The 20,241-nt window shown below is 41.1% G+C and overlaps 1 protein-coding gene across 2 annotated transcripts in view; it reads left to right on the top strand.

Moving 5' to 3' along the window:
* Window positions 1-19,846, top strand: part of BMERB1 (bMERB domain containing 1) — a 46,725-nt gene extending 26,879 nt beyond the window's left edge. For both annotated transcript variants that reach the window (XM_030284967.4, XM_002197819.7), the window contains exons 3-6: window positions 10,992-11,065; window positions 13,819-13,933; window positions 15,033-15,115; window positions 16,482-19,846. In XM_030284967.4, coding sequence (XP_030140827.3) covers window positions 10,992-11,065; window positions 13,819-13,933; window positions 15,033-15,115; window positions 16,482-16,594 — 385 coding nt within the window. In that variant the 3' untranslated portion in view covers window positions 16,595-19,846. The remainder of the gene's footprint in view (window positions 1-10,991; window positions 11,066-13,818; window positions 13,934-15,032; window positions 15,116-16,481) is intronic.
* Window positions 19,847-20,241: the final 395 nt, after the last annotated feature.

Raw genomic sequence — 20,241 nt, 5'->3', positions numbered from 1 at the left:
TCTGAAGTGAAGCAAAAATATACACTACAGAAACTCTAACTGACATCTCTGATTTTCAAATTTGTAATAAATTTTATTACAAAACACAGCTTTTTAAATTCTGCTGCATGAAACTCAATACAATTAGATGTGTGACAGCTTATTCTTAGTCTGTCTCCTGAATTTTTTTTATTTGAAAAGCAAGGAAAGAGATGAACTCTTATCTATTTGCTATATATTACAGTGGAATAATTAATCCTGTAGTGTATACTTTATAAGAGGCCAGTTTTCTGATATTTCTTGTTTTTCTTTTTATCAATACAAAGAAATAAAGAAAGCAAAATGAGCTGAAGCAATGGATTAACAGGTCATGATGTTTCCCAAACTGTTGTGACAATTGCAAGTCAGGTATTAACCTTTGAAAATGTGTCCTTTGCTTTGCTCCTTATTTTTGTTTCCTCCTTAAAAAAAAAAAAAAAAAAAAAAAAAAAAGGCCATCTGAAAGCAGCCGTACTCTTCATATCCAGGAAATCCACATCACTTATAGCTGAATACCTGCTTGCTATGAAGAATTACCTGAAGTTTATGAGACAATTTTCAGATTATAAAATCGAGCCTTCCTGAATTAGGTAATGCCACAATTTATATTGTACAATCATATTTTAGCTCAGGCAACCTCACAGAGAGCAGAGTAGAGCAGATGCACTCTGATTTGGTCTGTAATTACATTATCAAATCCTATTTTTGTCTCAAGACCCTGCCTTGCTTGGTGCCCAGCATGGACCTCATCAGGACATGTCCAGGTTATGTAGGAATTGTGGCTGTTTGTAGCATCTCTCCTTCAACAATACTGATACTATGAAATTTCATAAAATTATGCCAGGAGCTGTTGTGACTGTCTCCAGCCAGCCCAGGAAATGAAAATATACCTTGAAGCCATCATGTGCTATCTCCAGCTCTTCTTGGTTTGTTTTTAGAATAGCTGAGAGCTCAACATATATAGATATGAAGGAGAAATTATGTAGAGAAAAGCAACAGCTGCAGCCTGCCAGCATCCCCCTCCTTCGCTTCTCAGGCTTCTCTCAGCTCCTTTCTTAAAACATTCTGTATAAAAAGAGTTTTGGGTCAAGCTGTGAATGTTCAATCTGTCTGTGCTGTTGAGGAAAGCAAACACACCACTTCAGAACATACACACTCTCTCTTCCTCTCTAATGCTCCTGTCCCACTTTCTTTTTTTCTCCTTCCTGGTGAGATAACAGACCCAGAAGCTGAGAGAGCTGCTCGGGCAGCATCCTCTGTGTCACACATTTAATGTGTTGCTGCTGTGGATGTGTTTGGCTTCAGAAGCAGTTTAGGATTGCTGGGGGCATGGAAATCTACTGTGCTGAAAGACATGGTTGTAAAAATGGATGATGCATGTGTTAGCTCAGGTTAGCTGACAGGGAGAGGCAGCAAACCCTCAGACCTCTATGTGATACAGAGCAGATCAAAACTGAACTTCAAAATCATTTGTTGTGCAAAATTCGTGCATTTTAAAATGCATGTTTTGACCCAGTAAATATTATTAGTAAAGGTGAGATCATGTCACCAACAGTCACTGCCTGTTCCTGTGGAAAGGCATGGAATTCTTATAAAGCAGCAACCACTGTCATCATGAAACAGTCTGTGGGAATTCTGCCAGTGCCTGATACTGCTGGCTTTCCAGATGGAAAGCAAAGCTTGAGGCCAGCTTTATTGGATGACCTTGAACTAAAACTGTGGAAGTTGCTTCCACCTGTGATAGCTGTCTTGGGATGGTTATTTCTGCCATCTAGGTGATACTGAATGGCAGTTTTTTAATGTGTAGGGAATAGAAGATATTAAACATAAAGCCCTATTACATTGCTTTAGGCAATTACTGAAAACATTTTACTCATTAAACTTTTTTTTTTAAATCTGTAAAAATGCTATAAATACCATGGTGTATTTGCTTAATGTCTGTGTGGTTATTACATCACTAAACTAATACTGTGAAGAGGCCAAATTCACCTCCACACTGGCTCAGAACTAGAGTTGGTCATTGTCTTTGTACACTCTCACTACTCATTAGTAGATGACTCCTGCTTCTCCAGAGTGCTCATAACATCTACATCATCCAAATTCTGCATAGTTCTAATCAGGATTTTAGACCATTTTACACTGTTATGTTTGCTTACTTGAAATCCCAGACCTTCTGTGTTTGCTGCAGCTTGACTGTGCAGTCCCACAGCTTCATTAGCTGTCCAGAGTATACAATTTATCTCTAGTTTGTTTGGTTTTTTATTGCTTCAAATCAGGCTTGCTTTTTCTTTACTTGTCTTTTTTTAACCTTTATCCTTCTCCTAGTTTGCAAAACGCCACAAATCTCTGTTGTCCTGCTGTGATACTGATTTTCCATTGCTGGGAGCAGTTGAGGTGGGACAGTCAGAAATGATCATTCTGGAGGGTGTTTGGTATAGTGGTAGAATCTCAAACTTAGGGCAAATTCATGGAAAAATGTAAAGTCCTTATTCCTTCTAAGAACAACAGGACATCCACAGAGGTCAGATGGGAGCCTCACCTTTGTCTCAGTTGCAGGATGCACAGCACAATGATATTTTAAATACAGAAAAGTATCTCTGCTGACTGCCTGCCTTAATGCAACCTCTGCAAAGGGAAACAACACCTAAGTACACAAGACCTGCTGAAGTGAGAGGTTAATTCCCTTGGTGATGACAACTGTAAATAAACCAACTTAGAAATCCCATGTTTTAATTTAAAATGAGTGCAGTAAATCTAGTTGACACAAAATAGGAATATGGAACAAACAGTCTTACAACTGGCTGAACTCAGAAAGTAATGCTGCAAAGTAACAGAAAAATGTGTTCATGGAAGGTTCCATTCTCAGGTGAGAAAAGGCAGCAGTAAGTGCTGTCTTTGTATGAACAAAGTTCATTTCAAATTTTAATTCTTTTTTGACCTAAATATTTTAACTCTCTTAAAAGTGTCACTAATGTGACATTAACTCTAATTTCTCAGTGGCTTCATGCCTTGTGTGGCGGCAGCCCCACATTGAGCATCACCCTGGGGAAGGGTGAGAGGGAGGAGATAAAACAGGCTGTCAGAGGTGTGAATAACCAGTGGTAACTCAGTGGTTATATTATTGCTCAGCAGGTGTTCTGTCTTTTCTTTCTTGGGTACTTTTGATTCTTTTGCTGCTCCTTCTTTCCTTTGCACTTTATGTTATCTGTTTTCTGTTATCTCAGGTTAAGCAGGAATTCCCTTGGGACTGTTTGCTTATGTGTTCAGCATCTGATACTTTTCTCTGAGTTTTGCACCTTGGTGTTACTGCAGTGTAAATAAGTAACACCAGCAAAAAACAGGTTTTTGTTCATGAATAGAGCTGTTGTTGTTGTCAGTGTTTTCTGATAAGATCTGTCTTTTCATGGAATGGAGCAATAAATCTTTTCTCCTTCACAGTTCTGAAATCATAATACAGTATCACTTACCGTGATTTCCATCCTTTTTTTTTTTTTTTCTTCCTGATTGTATCTTGCTCTAATAACATAAGATGGACTTGGGGAGGCTGTAGAAGAGGAGGCAATTGTGTGATTATACATATTATTCAATAAATATAAATGTCAGGTTGTCAGCTTCATAAGATAAGGCACCAGTAGGAAAAACAGCAAGCCCAGCTGTTTGCTGATACAGCCTGGTGTGGCTCAGGCTCTTCTGCATGGCAGGGTGAAGCTGTGGCTGTGTCACACTGAGCTTTGCCTCCCAAGCACATTGCAAATACCAGAGTCCTTGAGGAAATAAATAGGAAACTGCAAGCTGTGAAACAGCCCAAGGTGCTTTTGTAATGAGAGCTGTCAGCTGGCCAAAGCTCGAGGTCTCTGAGATTAGGAACAGCATTTCCAGGGGACTGCAAGGGAGCCCCAAGGGTGTCAGTGTGCCCAGGCAGGGCTGGCAACTCCTCTAAGGTCCAGCTCTGCAAATCTCCCAGCTCCTCACATGCAAGCCTGGAAGCCTCAAGAACGTGGGTTCAGGACAGAATTGCAAAATTCTGGACTGTGCACTTTAAGCTAAAAGTACAGGGATCAGCTTTCCCAGAGGAAGGAAAATGCCATAGTTCAGTTTGATTTCTCTGCAGACCCATCTCCTTTACTCTGTTTGACAGCAAACCATCAACCCCAGAGGAAAACACAACATTGTACTTTCAGATGTGTGGTTGTAAAAATGATGCATTAAAATACTCTGAAATGAAAAGCAATTTTTTAGTGGTGTATAATGATAAACTTACCATTTGGAAAGTATTTAATTAATTGTAAACTTGGTAGTTGAGATATTTTTGTCTTAGAAATAATTTTCATTATTTTCTCTGTTGGATAGCTAGAAAAATAGTTCTTTAATAGAGAATTTTCTTTAAACAGCATTTTCTACACTGAATATGTGTTGTGGTTGTCACAAAATGCTGTTAATAGAAGAAGGAGCAGCTTTGATCTTTGACCTTGTCATTTTTAATGCAGAAATTTAGCACAGTATTTCCAGATGTAGCCTTTTATCCCAAACTGTTCTTTGCTTCCCAGTTCTTGGCTACCTGTGCTCTGGTTTGCATGGTGGAAGGCACAGGGGGTTGTCCCCTGGGACCACTCCAGCACATCAGGCACATGTGGCACCCACAGACCCTGGCCCCTCTTTTGGAGAGCTGAGCTTCCTCCAGGCAAGGATGTTCTGCAGTGAAGTGTCACTCTTGCCCTGTGCTGTTTCACTGGTCCCTCTCACTTGTCTTCTCTATAAATAGGCGAGTAACCAGTGAATTGAAAAGCCCTGGGAGGAACTGTCTGTATTTAATTTTATACCAGAAACCTTTATATTCTTTTCAGCTGTGATAACAAATAGTTGCTTTTCTGGTTTTAAAAATAAGAAAAGGTCAAACATGAAGACAAATTAAGACGGAAATGTATCATTGATTCTGCTGGAGACAATGACAATGCACAGCCAGACCTAGAGTTTCCTCCTTCCCATGCCTAACATCCAAAAATAGAACTACCAGAGCAGTTCAAATGAACCAGGCCCTGTGCTTTTGTATAGAATCTTCTGTATGCTGCTGCAAAGGGCTGATACTTGTGAATTGAAATCTGACTTCTCTACTGTCTATATGTTTTTAGACAAATTAACTTAGTCCATTTTTGCCACATGGAGAAATATTCCTCTTCTCAGTGGGGCAATTTCAGGAAAACTCCTCTTGTTACTATTGATTCATAGTAGAACTTTGTAACTGGCAGAGGAGATGACCAAGCTCAAGAGAATTGAGCAATGTCAATGAAAATGAAAAACAGACAGCCTCTCTAGACACTGTTCTGAATTTATGTGAAATATACCTTAAATATGACCCTTCTGGGACTGAGAATTTCAAATGCCATCTTCAGTTCTCTGAAACAATAACTGAATTACTGTGCAACTTGTGGTTCTGTTGCTTCTGTGCACTGTTCCTCCAGCAGAGAGCACTTCAAGAAGGAAAGTCAGACACCTTCCCTTAGCAGTGCCAGTGAATCCCAGGAGCTGTGATGTGAGAGCTGCCCTGCCCAGCAGGCTGGGAATCTGTTCCCTCAGCTGCCAGCTCTGTCCTGCAGCCCCAGCAGCACCAGGTGCTCAGCTAAATCACAGTGTGACAAGCACACACCATCATGACTCAAACAAACTGTTCTGGGTTCATTAAATGTTGCCTGTGATCTCACAGATTTATAATTAGAAGATTTAAGTAACTAGGACAAACTGACAGGGACAAAAAAGAGTCAGATGTAGAACAGGAGCATCAGGTGGAGGTTGGTCTCTTCTCCCACATAACAAGCAACAAGGCAAGAGGAAATGGACTCAAATTGCACAGGGAAAGATTAGAATGGATATAAATAAAATTTTTTTGACTGGGTGATCAGGCATTGTAGCAGGCTGCCCAGGGTAGTGGTGGAGTCACCATCCCTGAAGTGTTCAAAAGGCGTGTGCCTGTGGCACCTGGGACACGGTGTACTGGTGAACATGGCAGTGCTGGGGTAGCTCTTGAGCTCTACAGTCTTAGAAGCATTTTCCAACCTTAACAGTTCAGCAATTCTATAAATTTATAGTGCTCTTGTAGTCCCAAGAACACTTTCACCATTGCAGATTCCCCACAGCTTTGGCAAAGCCATGAACACCTGCAGTACCCAAAGGCAGCCTCCACTCGAGTCCCTCGAGTCCATCATCCCCACCTCTGAAGCAATTCTCTTTATTTCTACGTATCTCTTTCCTTCAATCCCCCAAATTTGTCCATCACCGCTGGTTGCTCTTGGCTGCTTTCAGCCTGCTCACTGGAGACACCACCAAGGAGATGATCTTTTTATCCCCACATGGAGACCTTTGGTTACATAATCATGTCAGCTGTGACTTAGCATGACACCTGATTCTCAGGCCAGCTTCTAGACTGGCACTATCAAAGTCTTCAGAAATTCCAACAATTACAAGCATTTTACTCCTGGGGCAGGAATGTATTAAAACAGAACTAAAAATAATTTAAGTGCCTGCAAACCCTCCTGGAAGAGAGGGAAGGAAACCAGCAAACTCAGTCTACATTCCTTTTTTAACTTCAAGCACTTTAATCCAATAACAGAAAACAAAGGAAATCTCAGACCTTCTCTTACAGACATGCTAGAGGGAGCACAGATCTATTTCTAGCTTTGAAAGTCATTCAGCAAAGACAGAAGCTCTCTAGACACTGAACTGCTCTGCTCATCCTGAAATCAATGAAAATTATATTTGATGCTTATATAGGTGTTACTAATAGTTCTTACACTCAAATATGAAGTATTTGTCCGTCTTGTTAGCCATCTCTTTTTTTTGGTGGACAATTAAGGGGGTGTGTTTAGTGATTTTTCTATGAGCTTTCACTATAATTTTTGCTTTTTTCCTATGCATGTCTCTAGGTAGCACCTAGGTCTTACACTGGGGAATTCAGTTTTCTTCCTTGGCTGAGAAGGAGATAGAAAAATTCAGCTGTTGAGGAATAATTTTTACTGAAACCAAACAAATCAATTCCTCTGTGTCTGGTACAGAATGTTTATTCTTTAAAAGTTCTGCCTCCCACTTTCTTGCAGAGCCTCTGAGGCTGGCCAGGGCACAGCTGGAGGGGAGGCTCTGTGTGCCCTCTCCCCTCAGTGCAGATGGTGCTCAGAGAGGTGCCCCATGCTGGCAGTGCCAATGGCAGTGCTCAGGGCACTGAGCTGGACCACAGAAACATGTAATGGGGCTGAGTCACTGTGCCAGGGCACTGCAGGCTCCCTGACACACTTATTTTCCTGTCATTTTGTGCCATCTTTAGAAAATCCTCTGCTCCCGCTGTTTATTCATTATGAGGTTTGGTTTTTTGTTGTTTCTTTCTGGCAAACAGAAAATCTGCTTGTAGGTTGTGATGATATAGCTTGAAATACCACGAGAGAAAAGAGTAATATGTGCTTGTGTGATATCTCCAAGCATGCAGAGGGGTTCTGCAATAAGCCATCAAGAAAGAGAAAAGCAGAAGTGCAGACAGCGTGTCAGGAATACACGAAAGCACACTGAGAGTCCATCCCTAGTTCAATACTATTGCAATTACTCCAGGAATGGATTTGGGCTCCTAACCAGAGATATGTTTTATCATTCTCATAACTCATGTGTTTAGGATTCCTGGGCAGACACTTAAAGCTCAGGTCTGGAGGAAAAACTGCCATATTGTAACTGCTGTTTGCTTCACTGATTTTTTTTCTACAAGGTGAAAAGTGTTCTCACAGGGACTGGAAAGAATGTACCATCTCTTCCAGAGAAAAACCTCTCTAGGTTAAGGGATCAAAGAATTTTTTCTCCTCTACTCTGCAGATAACTGCTTTCCTTAAGATTTCCAAAAGCACTTTTTACTTCCTGAAGAGGTCTGACAGTAAAACCAAGATGCTCTCAGTCCAACCCTGCCGACTATCCAGCTTCCAAATGAGAAATACACTGGGATTTTTTTCTTTCTTTTTCAGAAACAGCATTAACTTCTTCTGGGACTCTTGTAACTACTCACATCCAACATCCAGAGCATAAGGGGTGAAAGAAAGGAAGGTTCATAGTGCCAGTACAGGTTGAATGGCCTTCCAAGAGATTTCCTTTCCAGGAATTCATCTTCTTCCCTTTCCTTCGAGGGCAACAAGTCAGCCCTTGCCCAGGGCAGCACCTGTTGCCCTGCACTCAGTATTATTTGCTAGCAGATGTGGGATGTGCTTTACAGTTTCAAGGAACCACAGATCCTGCTTTCATTAAGTCAGATAGATGAAGCTTTGGCGTGGTCCCATATGTCCTTCAGCCCTCCCTTTCATCATTTAACCTTTTTTTATTACTTTTTTCCTAATCAGCACTGTGGAGTGGATGAAACACAAAGGCTGTTTGACACAGATGGGAGGAAAGATGTTCCATGTGCTTAAGGGGATTGGTGCAGATGGTAGGTTCAGTTTTTGTCCACCAGCACAATGCAGCAGCCTGCAGAACTGGGGCTCTGGAGAGGTCATCTGATTTAGGATTTTTGGAATTCATGTGGTCACAGAGCTGTTACAGAACTCAAGTGCTTTGGCCACAGATTTACTTCTCTGCTGTGTGTTACAAGGCAGGAACAAAGTTTAGGTCTCAGGAAGAGATGCTGAGAATGAACATGGAGTACCAGCTGCATGCTCTGCAGCCAGACTAAAAACCAGCCCAAATAATGGGGAGAAAGTGCAACTGAAGCTGCAACATGTGGCCAGTACCTTAGCCACAAGTTAGGCACAGGGACTGGAGGGACTACTGAACATGAATGATCTTGCTCACTTGGAATATACTGCTGGTGGTATTTTAAATTCCTGAAAACCCTCAGAGAAGAGCAGTGCCATTAGCTTTTTGGAGTTCCTTAGCGAGGGCGGGGAGCCAAAGTGATATAGTAAAGTATTTTAATTAGTGTATTTCAGAACTTCTCAGAATGAAGCCAAATCTTCTGAATCAGAAAAAAAAAATCCTCTCCCTGTCCATCACAGAGATCTCTTTTGTAGAAACTCACTGTTCTCTTTACTAGTTGAGAGTCTGGCCTGATATCATTTGTATACAGCAGTTCAATATTGAACATTTCTTGCCAAGAAACTGTCATCTTTCTTAGGCATGGCCATCTCAGTCAGATGTACAAACATGACACCCAAAGTGCATGAACACTGAATAGATAAGGAGCTGTGAGGCTTGCTCATATCCCAGCACATTTTGAATACTGACTCTCCTGGGAGGACAGCATTTAAGATTAATTGATAAAAGTAATTCCAGTACCATTTAGTGTGATGGATCTCAAGAGTAAAGCAGCCTTTACTTGGGATGAGAGTGAATATATAGGGAGCCTAAGTAAGAATATTCATCAGTAAAAACATCTCTGCCTCCAAGTGTCCCAAACACAGGGCAAAGGACCATGCTCTAGTCCTGAGGCAAACATGCTGATCTTCCCAATAAAAGCAAGTCTTACAGGACAGATGGGCAGTGAGAGAGCAGATCCCAGTGGAAATGACAGGGGTACACAGAGAAGGAAAAGAGGTCAGCAATAAAGATTATTAGGAGAGGTATTTCACAGTCATATTTTGGGAGGAGAGGGGTAGAAAGGCAGCAGGAATTGCTGTCATAGCAGAGTGAAAGTAGCAGAACAGGCAAGATGGAGTTAACCCAAGCAGCAAATAACAGAAGGATCAACATGTTTTACTAAGGAGAGCAAAGCAGCTGAAGGACAGCTCCCTGCAGAGACCTGCATTCCTTGCAGAGGCGGCAAGGAGAATAAAAGCTCTTGGGTTGTGATTAAAGTCTTATTTGTGCCAGAAACACCTACTTTTTCCACTCCTCTCTTAATTCAATAATTTTGCTGCACTGTCCTTCGGGGGCTCCCTCTCACGTACACACACAGCAGTGACCCCCTCTCTGATGGCCCTGCAGGGCCTCCAGTGCTCAGGCAGCAGCCAATGCCCCCCTCAGGCACAGAACTGTGAGAAACAGAGCCCAGAGATCCGTGGGCAAGGACAGTGTTGGTGAGATCCAAGCTGAGAATGTACAATTAATCACACAGGCTGGGTTTTGTGCTCTTCAGGGGGGATCTCAAAATGAAAACCCCAGATGCTGCCCTTGGAGCCGACACCTGAGCCTTGGCTGCCACTGGGGCTGAGGCACTGCAATAAAAGCTGTGCCAAGAAGCTGATGCTGAAGGCTGCTCCTTCCAGGGGAATGATTCAGCGTGGCAGCTCTCAGGAGAAGCAGCAGGTTCAATGAGAACTGAAGGTGCAGTTTCTACTAATGTTACTTTTTAAAAAAATTTAAGTGGTCTTCTGTGTCTTAACATTAATGGACTTTCTGCACATATCAAGGATTTGAAGCAGTTAACATCAACCATGGAGGACATTCACCCAAGGCACAAAACCTCAAAAACAGAGAAATGCCAAATGATGTGAGTTTCCAGATCTCTGGTGTTAGAGCTGAATTATTGTGGAGTCACAAAGAAAGCTGGCAGTAGAATATGAACCTTGCCCTGGCTGTGCCTAATAATCTGTCACCCTCTGCTGCCCCTTCCCAGGCTCTCTGCTGTTCTTGCTCTTTCCCTATGAAAACTCTTGCTGCAGAAAGTGCAGTGTGGCACACCTGTCTTTTCCCAGGATCATTATGGATACAGGGGCCCACTCCAGAATGTTCTCTGATGTTCAGGAAACTAAAAGGCATCTGAAATTACCCACAGTGAAAGGAATGAACCTATACACAAATTAGAGCTAGTAAGACAAGTAATCAAGGGCTCAATGGGCATTTAGTATTAAACATCCTTTGCTTTCTGTCAAACATGGTGAGCCAAGAGTGTCAGGATCCCCTTTCAGGCTGACAGGTCCCAGGCAAGGCCAGGGTCATGTACTCAGATGAGATCTGGCCAATCCCATCAACACAGAGTGGAGTTTGCATGTCTGACCATGCTTTTTCTGTTTCTGCAGGATGGATGACATCCAGCTGTGCAAAGACATTATGAACCTTAAGCAGGAGCTGCAGAGTTTGGTAGCAATCCCAGGTAATGGCTGTCTCCACCCAGCATTAGGATAACACCTGTGCTCCTGACACCATCCCCACCCATGCATCGCCCACCCATGCCCCAACAATCAAAATCTCCTCCCCACAAGGTGGAGTTTCATATCTCTTTCCTCCACTCCTTATTTTTAATTCCCATTTTCCTGCCCATCTCTAATCGCTGTCTCTAAATTTCTTTTCATGCTGTATTTCACTGCTCCCATGGCAGCAGCCCTGCAAATATCACTCAAACAAGGAGCACTTCTTGCACTCCCTTGGCAATCTCAAGGGAACCAAGTGGCACAGAGATTGTCAGGTAGAAAAGACAAGTGCTGAGATGCCAAAGATAGACGAGGGAGAGGAGAAAGATTTATAACCATCACTGTGAATGTGATTGATTTTTTCCTTGCTACACCAATCCATTATCATACCTGTAGTTAAATCTACCTTCTAGGATCAAGAAGAACAGGTTTCTGCAAAAAGCAAGGCCCCAAACTCTGTTTTGTGTTTTGCAATAAATCTCTGCAAATTCCCTGTTTGAAGGGGGGACAAAACTGTGGGCAGTTCTGCAGTCCTTGGCTCAGAACTCCAGCTGCCATCAGTGAGGAATTCCACTTCACTATAGCTTTGCCATTTTAGATGATCCACTACAGCCCTACTCTGTTCAAGAAAAAAATAGACACATCCTGCAAAACACTCAGCAACTGCAGCAGGCCATTTACACCACACATTACTGCATAGCCTCCAGCACCCTGCAGAAATAATTTGCTCAACTGCTCCTGCATAACTGTTAAGTGCAAGTTTTGACCATCCTTTGGTTATCCTCAATTTTCCTCCTCACATTTTATTGTGCAAATTTGAAGGACAGCTTTGTCCTGAGAAAGGAGAAAGAAGGGCATTTGTGACACAGGAAAGAGATCTACTCTGAAACCACCCACTTTTAGCTGTGTAAAAACTTTGTCACATTTTGCACCTAACAGAAATAGATTAATAATATTTCTTACTTTTTCTTTCCTTATACTTAGCAGAGGTCACATTTGAAATTTTTTATAATAACACTGTTGGTTTATTATTTGTTCAAATGGAAAGGATTACAAATCCTAGAAAGTGTCTGTGAATGATGCAGATCACTTTTCTGATCTGCAAGCTTTCCTGTCCAGACTTTGAACTAACAGATAGGGTTAATCAGCTTTCATTCTTCTGGTGTTTCTGCTGTTTGCGTTTTTTTTTATCTTTTAGAAGTGATTTTCCAGTCTTAAGGCCTTGAGCAGAGACCCACAGACAGCAGTTTCTCCTTAGAATTTCACAAATCTTAGCAAACTTAAGTTCCAGCAGCAGCGTCTCCAGGCAGGGTCAAAAGACCTTGGTCTTAACAAAGACAAAGCAGCTGCTGGTACTGCCTAAGGGCTGACACAGCAGGTGCCTAACCTAGAAAAACACTTTCCAGAAATGGATTCATTCACAGGATCTCTACCACAATTTTTCCTGTAAAAATAAGATTTGTATAGAGAGCTGCTCTTTGGTTTCATAGACACAGTTTAGGCAGTTTCAGTAGATGTGGTATCAGTCTTTTAGTGCACAGAATATACATTTTGCCACATGTATTAATATTTTTAGTAGACAATTTCCATAAGGATATAATGGGAGAGCACATCTCAGTTTAGGAAAAGGATAGATTGAAAGGAAGTAGAAAATAGCTTTTGTCTTCAGAAGTGAGGAGAGTCCTTGCTCCTTAGCCATAACAGACAAAACAAGAAAAAGCAGCGACTTCTTTCTTTTTAATCTGTACTAAAACCAATTGTTTTCAAATGTCTGATTAATTTAGCTATTTAAAGTGTCTTATAACTTAAATCACTAGACATAACACAGCTCAGATGCATCAGACTGCAGGCAGCTCTCTCTTCCTCCCCCGTTTGAACTGTGGTCTCTGAACACAGTTCTACTGCCCAGCCCCAAAATCTTGATTTAATACAAAGTGTCTTCATAGCTGATCAAAATTTTCAGCTTCTCATAGAAATACACGAGATTGGATTTGCCTCTGGCTTTCTCATCTCTGCTGTACTTGCAAGGTTTGAAGAGCTCTCTCTTAAATACATTTGCTTTATAGCCTGAAATGACAGCTCTGTAATCCCTAACATTTATGACTTTTAGTTTGCAACAGGCACGTCTTTCATGCCACAAAAATTGTTGTGTATATACAACCCAGACATTCCAGACTGGCCAATTAACAAGGATATATATTAATTACTCAGGTTTGTGAAGTGCAGGGAAAATAAACTTGAATTTATTTTTCTATAATTAATGCTATTTGCGGGGATTTGCAGCTCACCTGTCTTGTCAGAGTAGGAAAAAAAGGGTTGTTTTCAACAGCCAAAGCTGTCTTGAAACACAGAATTCCTTTTGGTGTGATCTCCTTTCCCCTGAGGTCAAATAGAGTTTGTACATTGGATTTTAACAAAGCATCTTGAACTATTGTCTTGCCAAAGCTCTCAAAAAAATTCCAAGCAATGTCTTGCAGAGTCATTGAGGCTTAGCAAACCCCACAGAGCCTTCAGACCATTAAGCTGATCAGAGTCAACAGCAGCAAGTGAGGAGAGCAAAGAGGCAGTGACCCAGCTTGCTGGGGCTTTGGTGACTCAGTCTGGAAAACCATTGACTTCAATCAGAGCTGATTCTCAGACATCTGCAACGTCCTACACCACCCCCTCACGCTCCCCAGAGTCCAAAGTAATGCACTCTTTTCTCTCTTTTGACCAGAAAAAGAAAAAACAAAGATGGAGAAGCAAAGAGAGGATGAACTGATTCAGAAGATTCATCGACTGGTACAAAAAAGAGATTTTCTTGTAGATGATGCAGAGGTGGAGAGATTACGGTAAGAACCAGGAGCAATTGAACTTATGTAGTGACATTCCACCAAGAGCAACTAATTTATTTAGTGACATTACACAAGCCTAATAATACAATAGATTAAGTGACAAAATTTAAATCAACATTAATGGGAGAGAATTGGTCCTTCAAAACAACTTACCAAGTTAAAAGCCTCCTCTTCCTTCCATAAGAAAAACATTAAAATTAGATTACTCTAATTCTGTGGCTCTTTATCCCATTAATGATTCAGTCATCTCATGAATAACAGTGAGTTTTGGTCTCTTATTTTCCTACCAGAAACAGTCTGGGCATTTACCATTTAAAAGAAAAGTATTTATGCTGCTACAAATGAATTCTCATGGGATAAAAAGTAGATATGAAACGGAATTCTACAAGAGGCATATTTGTAGACATCTAAAATCCTTCTTTTTTAATTATTCATGTTGTCAAGTTGATTACTACTATTCACATCTTGTCATAGCAAAACAACCCAAAGAACAACAAAAAACCCCAAACCAACTAAAAAGTACTCAGCAGTACAGCCCTAAGACATGAGCAGGTTCTGAAGGGTTTCATCTCCATAGCTTAGCCCAAAATTGCCAAGAAAGTTGTAGGCTTCCTCAAAAGTTCACTTCCAGCACCCAAATTCAATCTTTTATTTGAGATCAACACTCTACAGAGAGTCAGTTTTGCTCTTACTTCCCCCTCTTTCAGCAGTAAAGACTCAATCCATTTATCCAAAATGACAATATCTCCTCCAACACATTGGAATTCTAAGCAAGCAAGGAGAGGATTTGGCAAAGCTTTTGCCAGTCCTGCAGCTGATCAAAGAGAGCTGGCCAGACAAGGAGCTGACAAGGAGCCTGAGCTAGAATTGAGCCCAGAGCTCTCACTGAGCCCAGTCTGCAAATTGCAAAAGCCTCGGCAGCAGTTTTCATTTAGGCAAATATTTTGCTTTTTAGTAAGTGGCAAAATTGTTTCTAAAAATAGCAAAGGAATTAATTGTTTACTAGTGACTTGATCCTAGCTGCTCTAGCTTTTGCTATCCCATTTACAGAGTAAACTGACATTCCTCTAACATTTCTTTTCCTTCTTTCCACCAGGGAAAAAGAAGAAGACAGAGAGATGGCCGAGTTCCTTCGCACCAAGTTAAAACCCATCGACAAAGCAACACAGTCTCCTACCAGTGAGTTCCTAATCATTAAGAAAAAAAAAAAAAAACAAGAGCAAAAGGAAAAACTCCAAAAACAACTGATTATAAGAGCATTTTCACAGGGCAGCCTCTGGCAAAAGCTAAGTGAAGCTAGTTAGATCACCTAGAAACAACTCAGCAACTGCTGGCCACTTAGACTTCAGATACCAAATTACCCCTTAAAAGCGAATTTCAGTCACCTATGGCCACTTCAGAATTGCTCTATATGTTTTAAATATGCAAAGTATATTTGTATACACAGTGCCACAAGCTGCTTTTCTAAGCACTTAGGTTTTTAATAATAATTTTCCTATCTGCAAAAATAATGGAAAAAAAGCTCTTCAGGTCCATGGTGGGATATCTGAAACAAACTTCACCTGTTTTACTGCAGTCAAGATGGAAACTAGAGAAAAGACTGCAAACTTCCACAGGTGACCCAAATTTCGTATATATTCCCATCAGAAATAGGCTTTTGAATCACCCCAACCCAAATCACTTGTAGGCAGAATGGAAATACACTGGTTTCTGAGAGACAAAGTGGATTTCATGATGCCTCAGAAGCTTTTAGCTGCAACTTTCAAACAGAACAGTCACAGCCACAGCAGGAGCTCTAGAAGTTCACAGATTGGTTTTGCCCTGACTCAAGATGAGCTCTCAGGCAGAGTCAAGTGAGAGCAGTGCCCTCCTTAGAAAGGTCCATCAGCTGAAGAGTTTTGTATCCAACATTCTGCCATTTTGCACAGATCAAGATCTTGCTCAAGAGTTCTCAGAGGGACTGCAATGACCTTGAAGTTCAAGTACAAGGTTGAGAAGAGACATTTTAAGATGCATCACTAATTATTTATACTCCCATAGTCACAGGGAGCATGACTCATCTCCCTTGTTAGTTTACTTTCTCATTGCTTTTAAATGCGGTTTTAGAGATAAAAATATTCTTTTTACCCTGGAAAATGAAAACCTACCTTTATCTTGTTTCCTTTATTACAACATCCAAGCCGATGAGATAAATTCTAGCAATATTTTTGTTGTTCAGCTCCTTGTTGGGAGCTAAACAGTGGAATGACTTTGTGAAAGGACCAATTTTCTGACCCCATGGCTGGGAAAAGGGACACCTGCCTTGAACCAGATGCAAGTTTACCCTCCCTTTGAGATTCTTTAGGTCCTTTTAACACCCTTCCCTGAAGAGATAAGACTTTCTGAGCAGTTTCAAACCACCAAAGTGTATTGTTCAAACTGGAGCTGAAAAATTCAGGGTGGGTGGAGAGAGGGCAGGAAAGGTTTGCACCCTTTAAGGCAGAAGTAGGAAGAAAGAGTTTGAGCAGCTCTTGGTTATAATGGTGTTCTGTTTCGAACATTGCAGGCAGCCCAGCAGAAAAGAAGGCAGAACCTCCTCCAAGCAAGCCCACCATTGCCAAGGCAGGGCTGGCAATTATTAAAGATTGTTGTGGGACCACACAGTGCAACATCATGTAGGGCCCTGGGCTTCCCACCCTGCTTGTCTTTTCAATGTTTCATGGAGTGGAACTGGATGGGGAGGGGAACCACCAGCGTCCTGCTGAGGGAGGCAAGAGCTGCTGGCACAAGTGTAATCTATGGACTGGACAAAGGCAGGTTCTTCACTGTTGCATGGATCACTCTACACGCATGCCTAAAACAAAAGAAATAAGAAATCTATATAGTGGCTGTCCAGGGACCAGAAGAGATCAGCAGTAGAGTCAACAAAAAACACCCCCATGATACAGGTGAATGAAAAGGGGCTATATTTAATCCAGTGTGGTGTAAAACAGCAATTTTAATAGGCTATAACTTTAGAAGAATATGTTGTACACTTCTCCCCCCGTGACAAACTGCACTCAAAAATTGCCAAATTCTCCTATTTTTGCTACTTTTCAGAACAAAAGCCACAAGTACCAATGCTATATATAGCACAACTGATGGAGGAAGCAACTGTAGGATAACTGATGTTGCATACATAACACCAAACTTGTGTGATGTTCAACTACTTTGCTGTGGAGTTTAATTTCAAATTCTTCCTAAAGAATGAGATCAGTGACAAGGATGATGCAAGTAGCTACAGATTTTATATCCCATATGATATCCAAGTTACTCAAGCCAAATTAATATTGCTTGCACCAGGGGAAATAAATCCCTGGCAAAGCTTTAGCAAAGCACAGCTACAGTAATCTGCAAGTTGATGATGCAGTCCAAGGTTGTGTCACTTCTGTTTTAGATCTCCACCTCCCATGAAGTAAGAGAAATATTCACCCAGGGTTTTGTCCATTTTTACAAGCTACATGCAGCAGGAGATTACACATCACTGAGAGATTGCTGGGAGAAGAATAGAAGACAAAATTTAACTAATATTGAAACCATGCTTAAAACAAGTATTAATTGTATATTTTGTGACCACAAGAAATATAAACTATCCATTAAAAAAGCATAGGAAGACACCCAAGACAAATTGGCCACAAGACAAATATACAAATACAGAAGTAGGTATTTGTGGCAGGAAGATCACATTCTATATAAAATGGGTTTAAAATTAAGGGAAATACAGAAATATTTGTCTGTGTTTCACCATTAAGTGTGTTTCTGGTCTCTATGCAGATTAAGCTTGTGGAATCTAATATCTTTATATTAGCTGTCAGTAGCTGGTTTGTCTGTGTGATGGTATTCCATATAGATGTACTGTGATAGGTGTAAATAGTAAAATAAATGTACATGGATCTAGTGTGACAATCTCAGGCTTAGAAATAACAAAAGATAGCAAAAAGTTCCTAAAATAACATTTTGCAAAGGGAACTTCCATTTTGTGAAGCCAGCTAAGTGAAGTGTGTGCTTATATACCAAGGAACCACAGTATAGGAAAGGAGAAAAAATTAACAGCAGTTACCCCAAAAGGATAAACAGTTATTTTTTTAGAGAGAAAAAGTATCTTATTAAGGTTGAAGGCAATAGACACCTCTAAAGTAACTCAGACTATCCTTATACAAATAAAACCTAATCCCTAGCACTGACTGATTTGATGAAAAACACTTGCATTTCCAGAATAATTTCAGTATTGCAGACCCAATTGAGACAAAGAACCGACGTCACAAAGTACCTTAAGTTTTAAGGATCAAAGAGGAAAAAACACAAAAGGTTTCCACTGAGACATGAAGCACTTTAATTACTTTGACCAAAGATTCAGGAAAGAGAACAAAGGCTGACTCTCATATATGATTATTGTATCCTTGTTGAGACACACAGCACCACGTTGAGCTCTGTAGCTGCCACAGTCTGTACCTGCTGTGGGTTGTACTCTGCATGGCACCTGTGCACATTTACACAGTTATGGGGAAAACTGCTTTTAGGAGAGAAAATACACATTGGAGGCAAAGACACACCCATTGGCTCCTGTAAAATTCCACAGGTTCTTGCTGGTACCCAGTTAAGAAATCAGGAATTGTCAGTATCATTAATAAAGGCAAATGGGAGTCAGGGAAAAACCTGTAGTGAAGCACTAAACCTTAAACGTGAGGAGGATCAGCTGTGAATGCCACTAATAAAGGGCCCAGAAGGACTTTGCACATGGTTTTTAAGGCTCAAGGTGACTTCTGCACATGAGTGTTTCCCCAGGCTGTGCTGATGATTGGGGTGATCCCTACAGGCTGCACAGAATCCACAGGCACTTGGGAATAAGTGAAGTGAGTGCAATGTAGGTTTCCATGAAAAAATTTCATCAGCAAGAAACAGACATTCCTGGGAAGCAACATTCATAACCAGGCTACAGAGCAATCTCCTTTAATTAAAACCAAGAAGAAACACAGCAAGTAGGAATGTGCAATATTCTTACAGTGAAGCACTGGCAGCCAGTGCCCCAAAGAGACTTGAACTCTAGCACTGTTAATGAGAGTGAACTTCATTTTCAGAAGTTTTAGCTTGGCTCAGCTGGAAGGTTTTCTGTATGCCAGTTTTTGTTTTTAATTAGCAAGGGCTTCATTTCTGTGTTTATTTGGGTGGATTTGAAGAACTTGCCTGCAGTGCACAAGTGGTTCCTTCAGAAGTGGGTCAGTGATGCTGCTTAGCAATAAAGTCCTGGATTTTTAAGACTGTAAGGTCAGATTCTCAACTGTGTTCAACACTGGTTTAGTGTTGCCTTTTTAGAACACAGCAGAGCCCTTATGGCTGATGTCAAAGCTAATGGCTGCAATTAAACAAATTAAACTTAGGAAGGAAGTGTAAAAACCAGACTAAATCACTGGATATGTAAGAACAACTAGGGGCTTTGTAACTTCCATGATCCTGTGAGCACAACACATTATACAATCCCCATATATTAAATCAGCAGAGTATCAGACAAGTATCTTTAGGTGACTATATGGAGTAACTGGCATCATTTCAGAGTTGATTTTCAGATATCAGTCACTGTCAGCAGAGAGGGACATTGATGGAAGCACCCGATATCTCTTCTGGAAATCCTGGCTATTTATCACTTCAGAAAGAAGGCAAGGCATGGGAAAAGGAAGAGTGTGTGGAAGAATGTGTAAGGTGGATTTAACACACTCTGATAAACATGACTATGTTCAGGAAAGGATCTTGGTCGGCTGAGGAAAACAGAAGTGCTGAAGTGCTATTTGTACAAATCATCAATTCCACCAGCAAATGGTTCTCTTGTACCTTCCCCTAGACCTACTGAATCTCTTCCAAGTTAAATATTTCCAAATAAACTAAGCTGCTGTGTTATACTAAGCCTTTGTGCCTGTTACTGAGGGAAAAGTTGGTTGTGGAGTGGAATGGGATGCACTTCCTGTGCTGCTGCACATCTCAAAAAGAATAAGGTTACTACTCTGCACCAAAGGAGTAATGCTGGGAGGTAAGTTTAAGATGCTACTGAAATAAACTATTTTTTCACTGAATAAAGAAAACCCACCCAAAAAAGCCACTGTCAATGTGCTCTAAGATGACTGTGGACCCTCACTACAGCCCAGAGCCTGCACAGAATAGAGACAGTTCCCAGCCCCACACTGACAATATAAGGGTCCCAACTCATTTGAGTATCAGAACTACCATGCCAAGAGGGCTGTGGTGGTATTGAAATCAACAAAAAATCCTCCTTCATCCCAGCACAAACGCTACCA

This window comes from Taeniopygia guttata, chromosome 14, assembly GCF_048771995.1.
Source record: "Taeniopygia guttata chromosome 14, bTaeGut7.mat, whole genome shotgun sequence".
NCBI lineage: Eukaryota > Metazoa > Chordata > Aves > Passeriformes > Estrildidae > Taeniopygia > Taeniopygia guttata.
The sequence above is the reverse complement of the archived record's forward strand: the minus strand, read 5'-3'. Positions and strand labels throughout refer to the sequence as shown.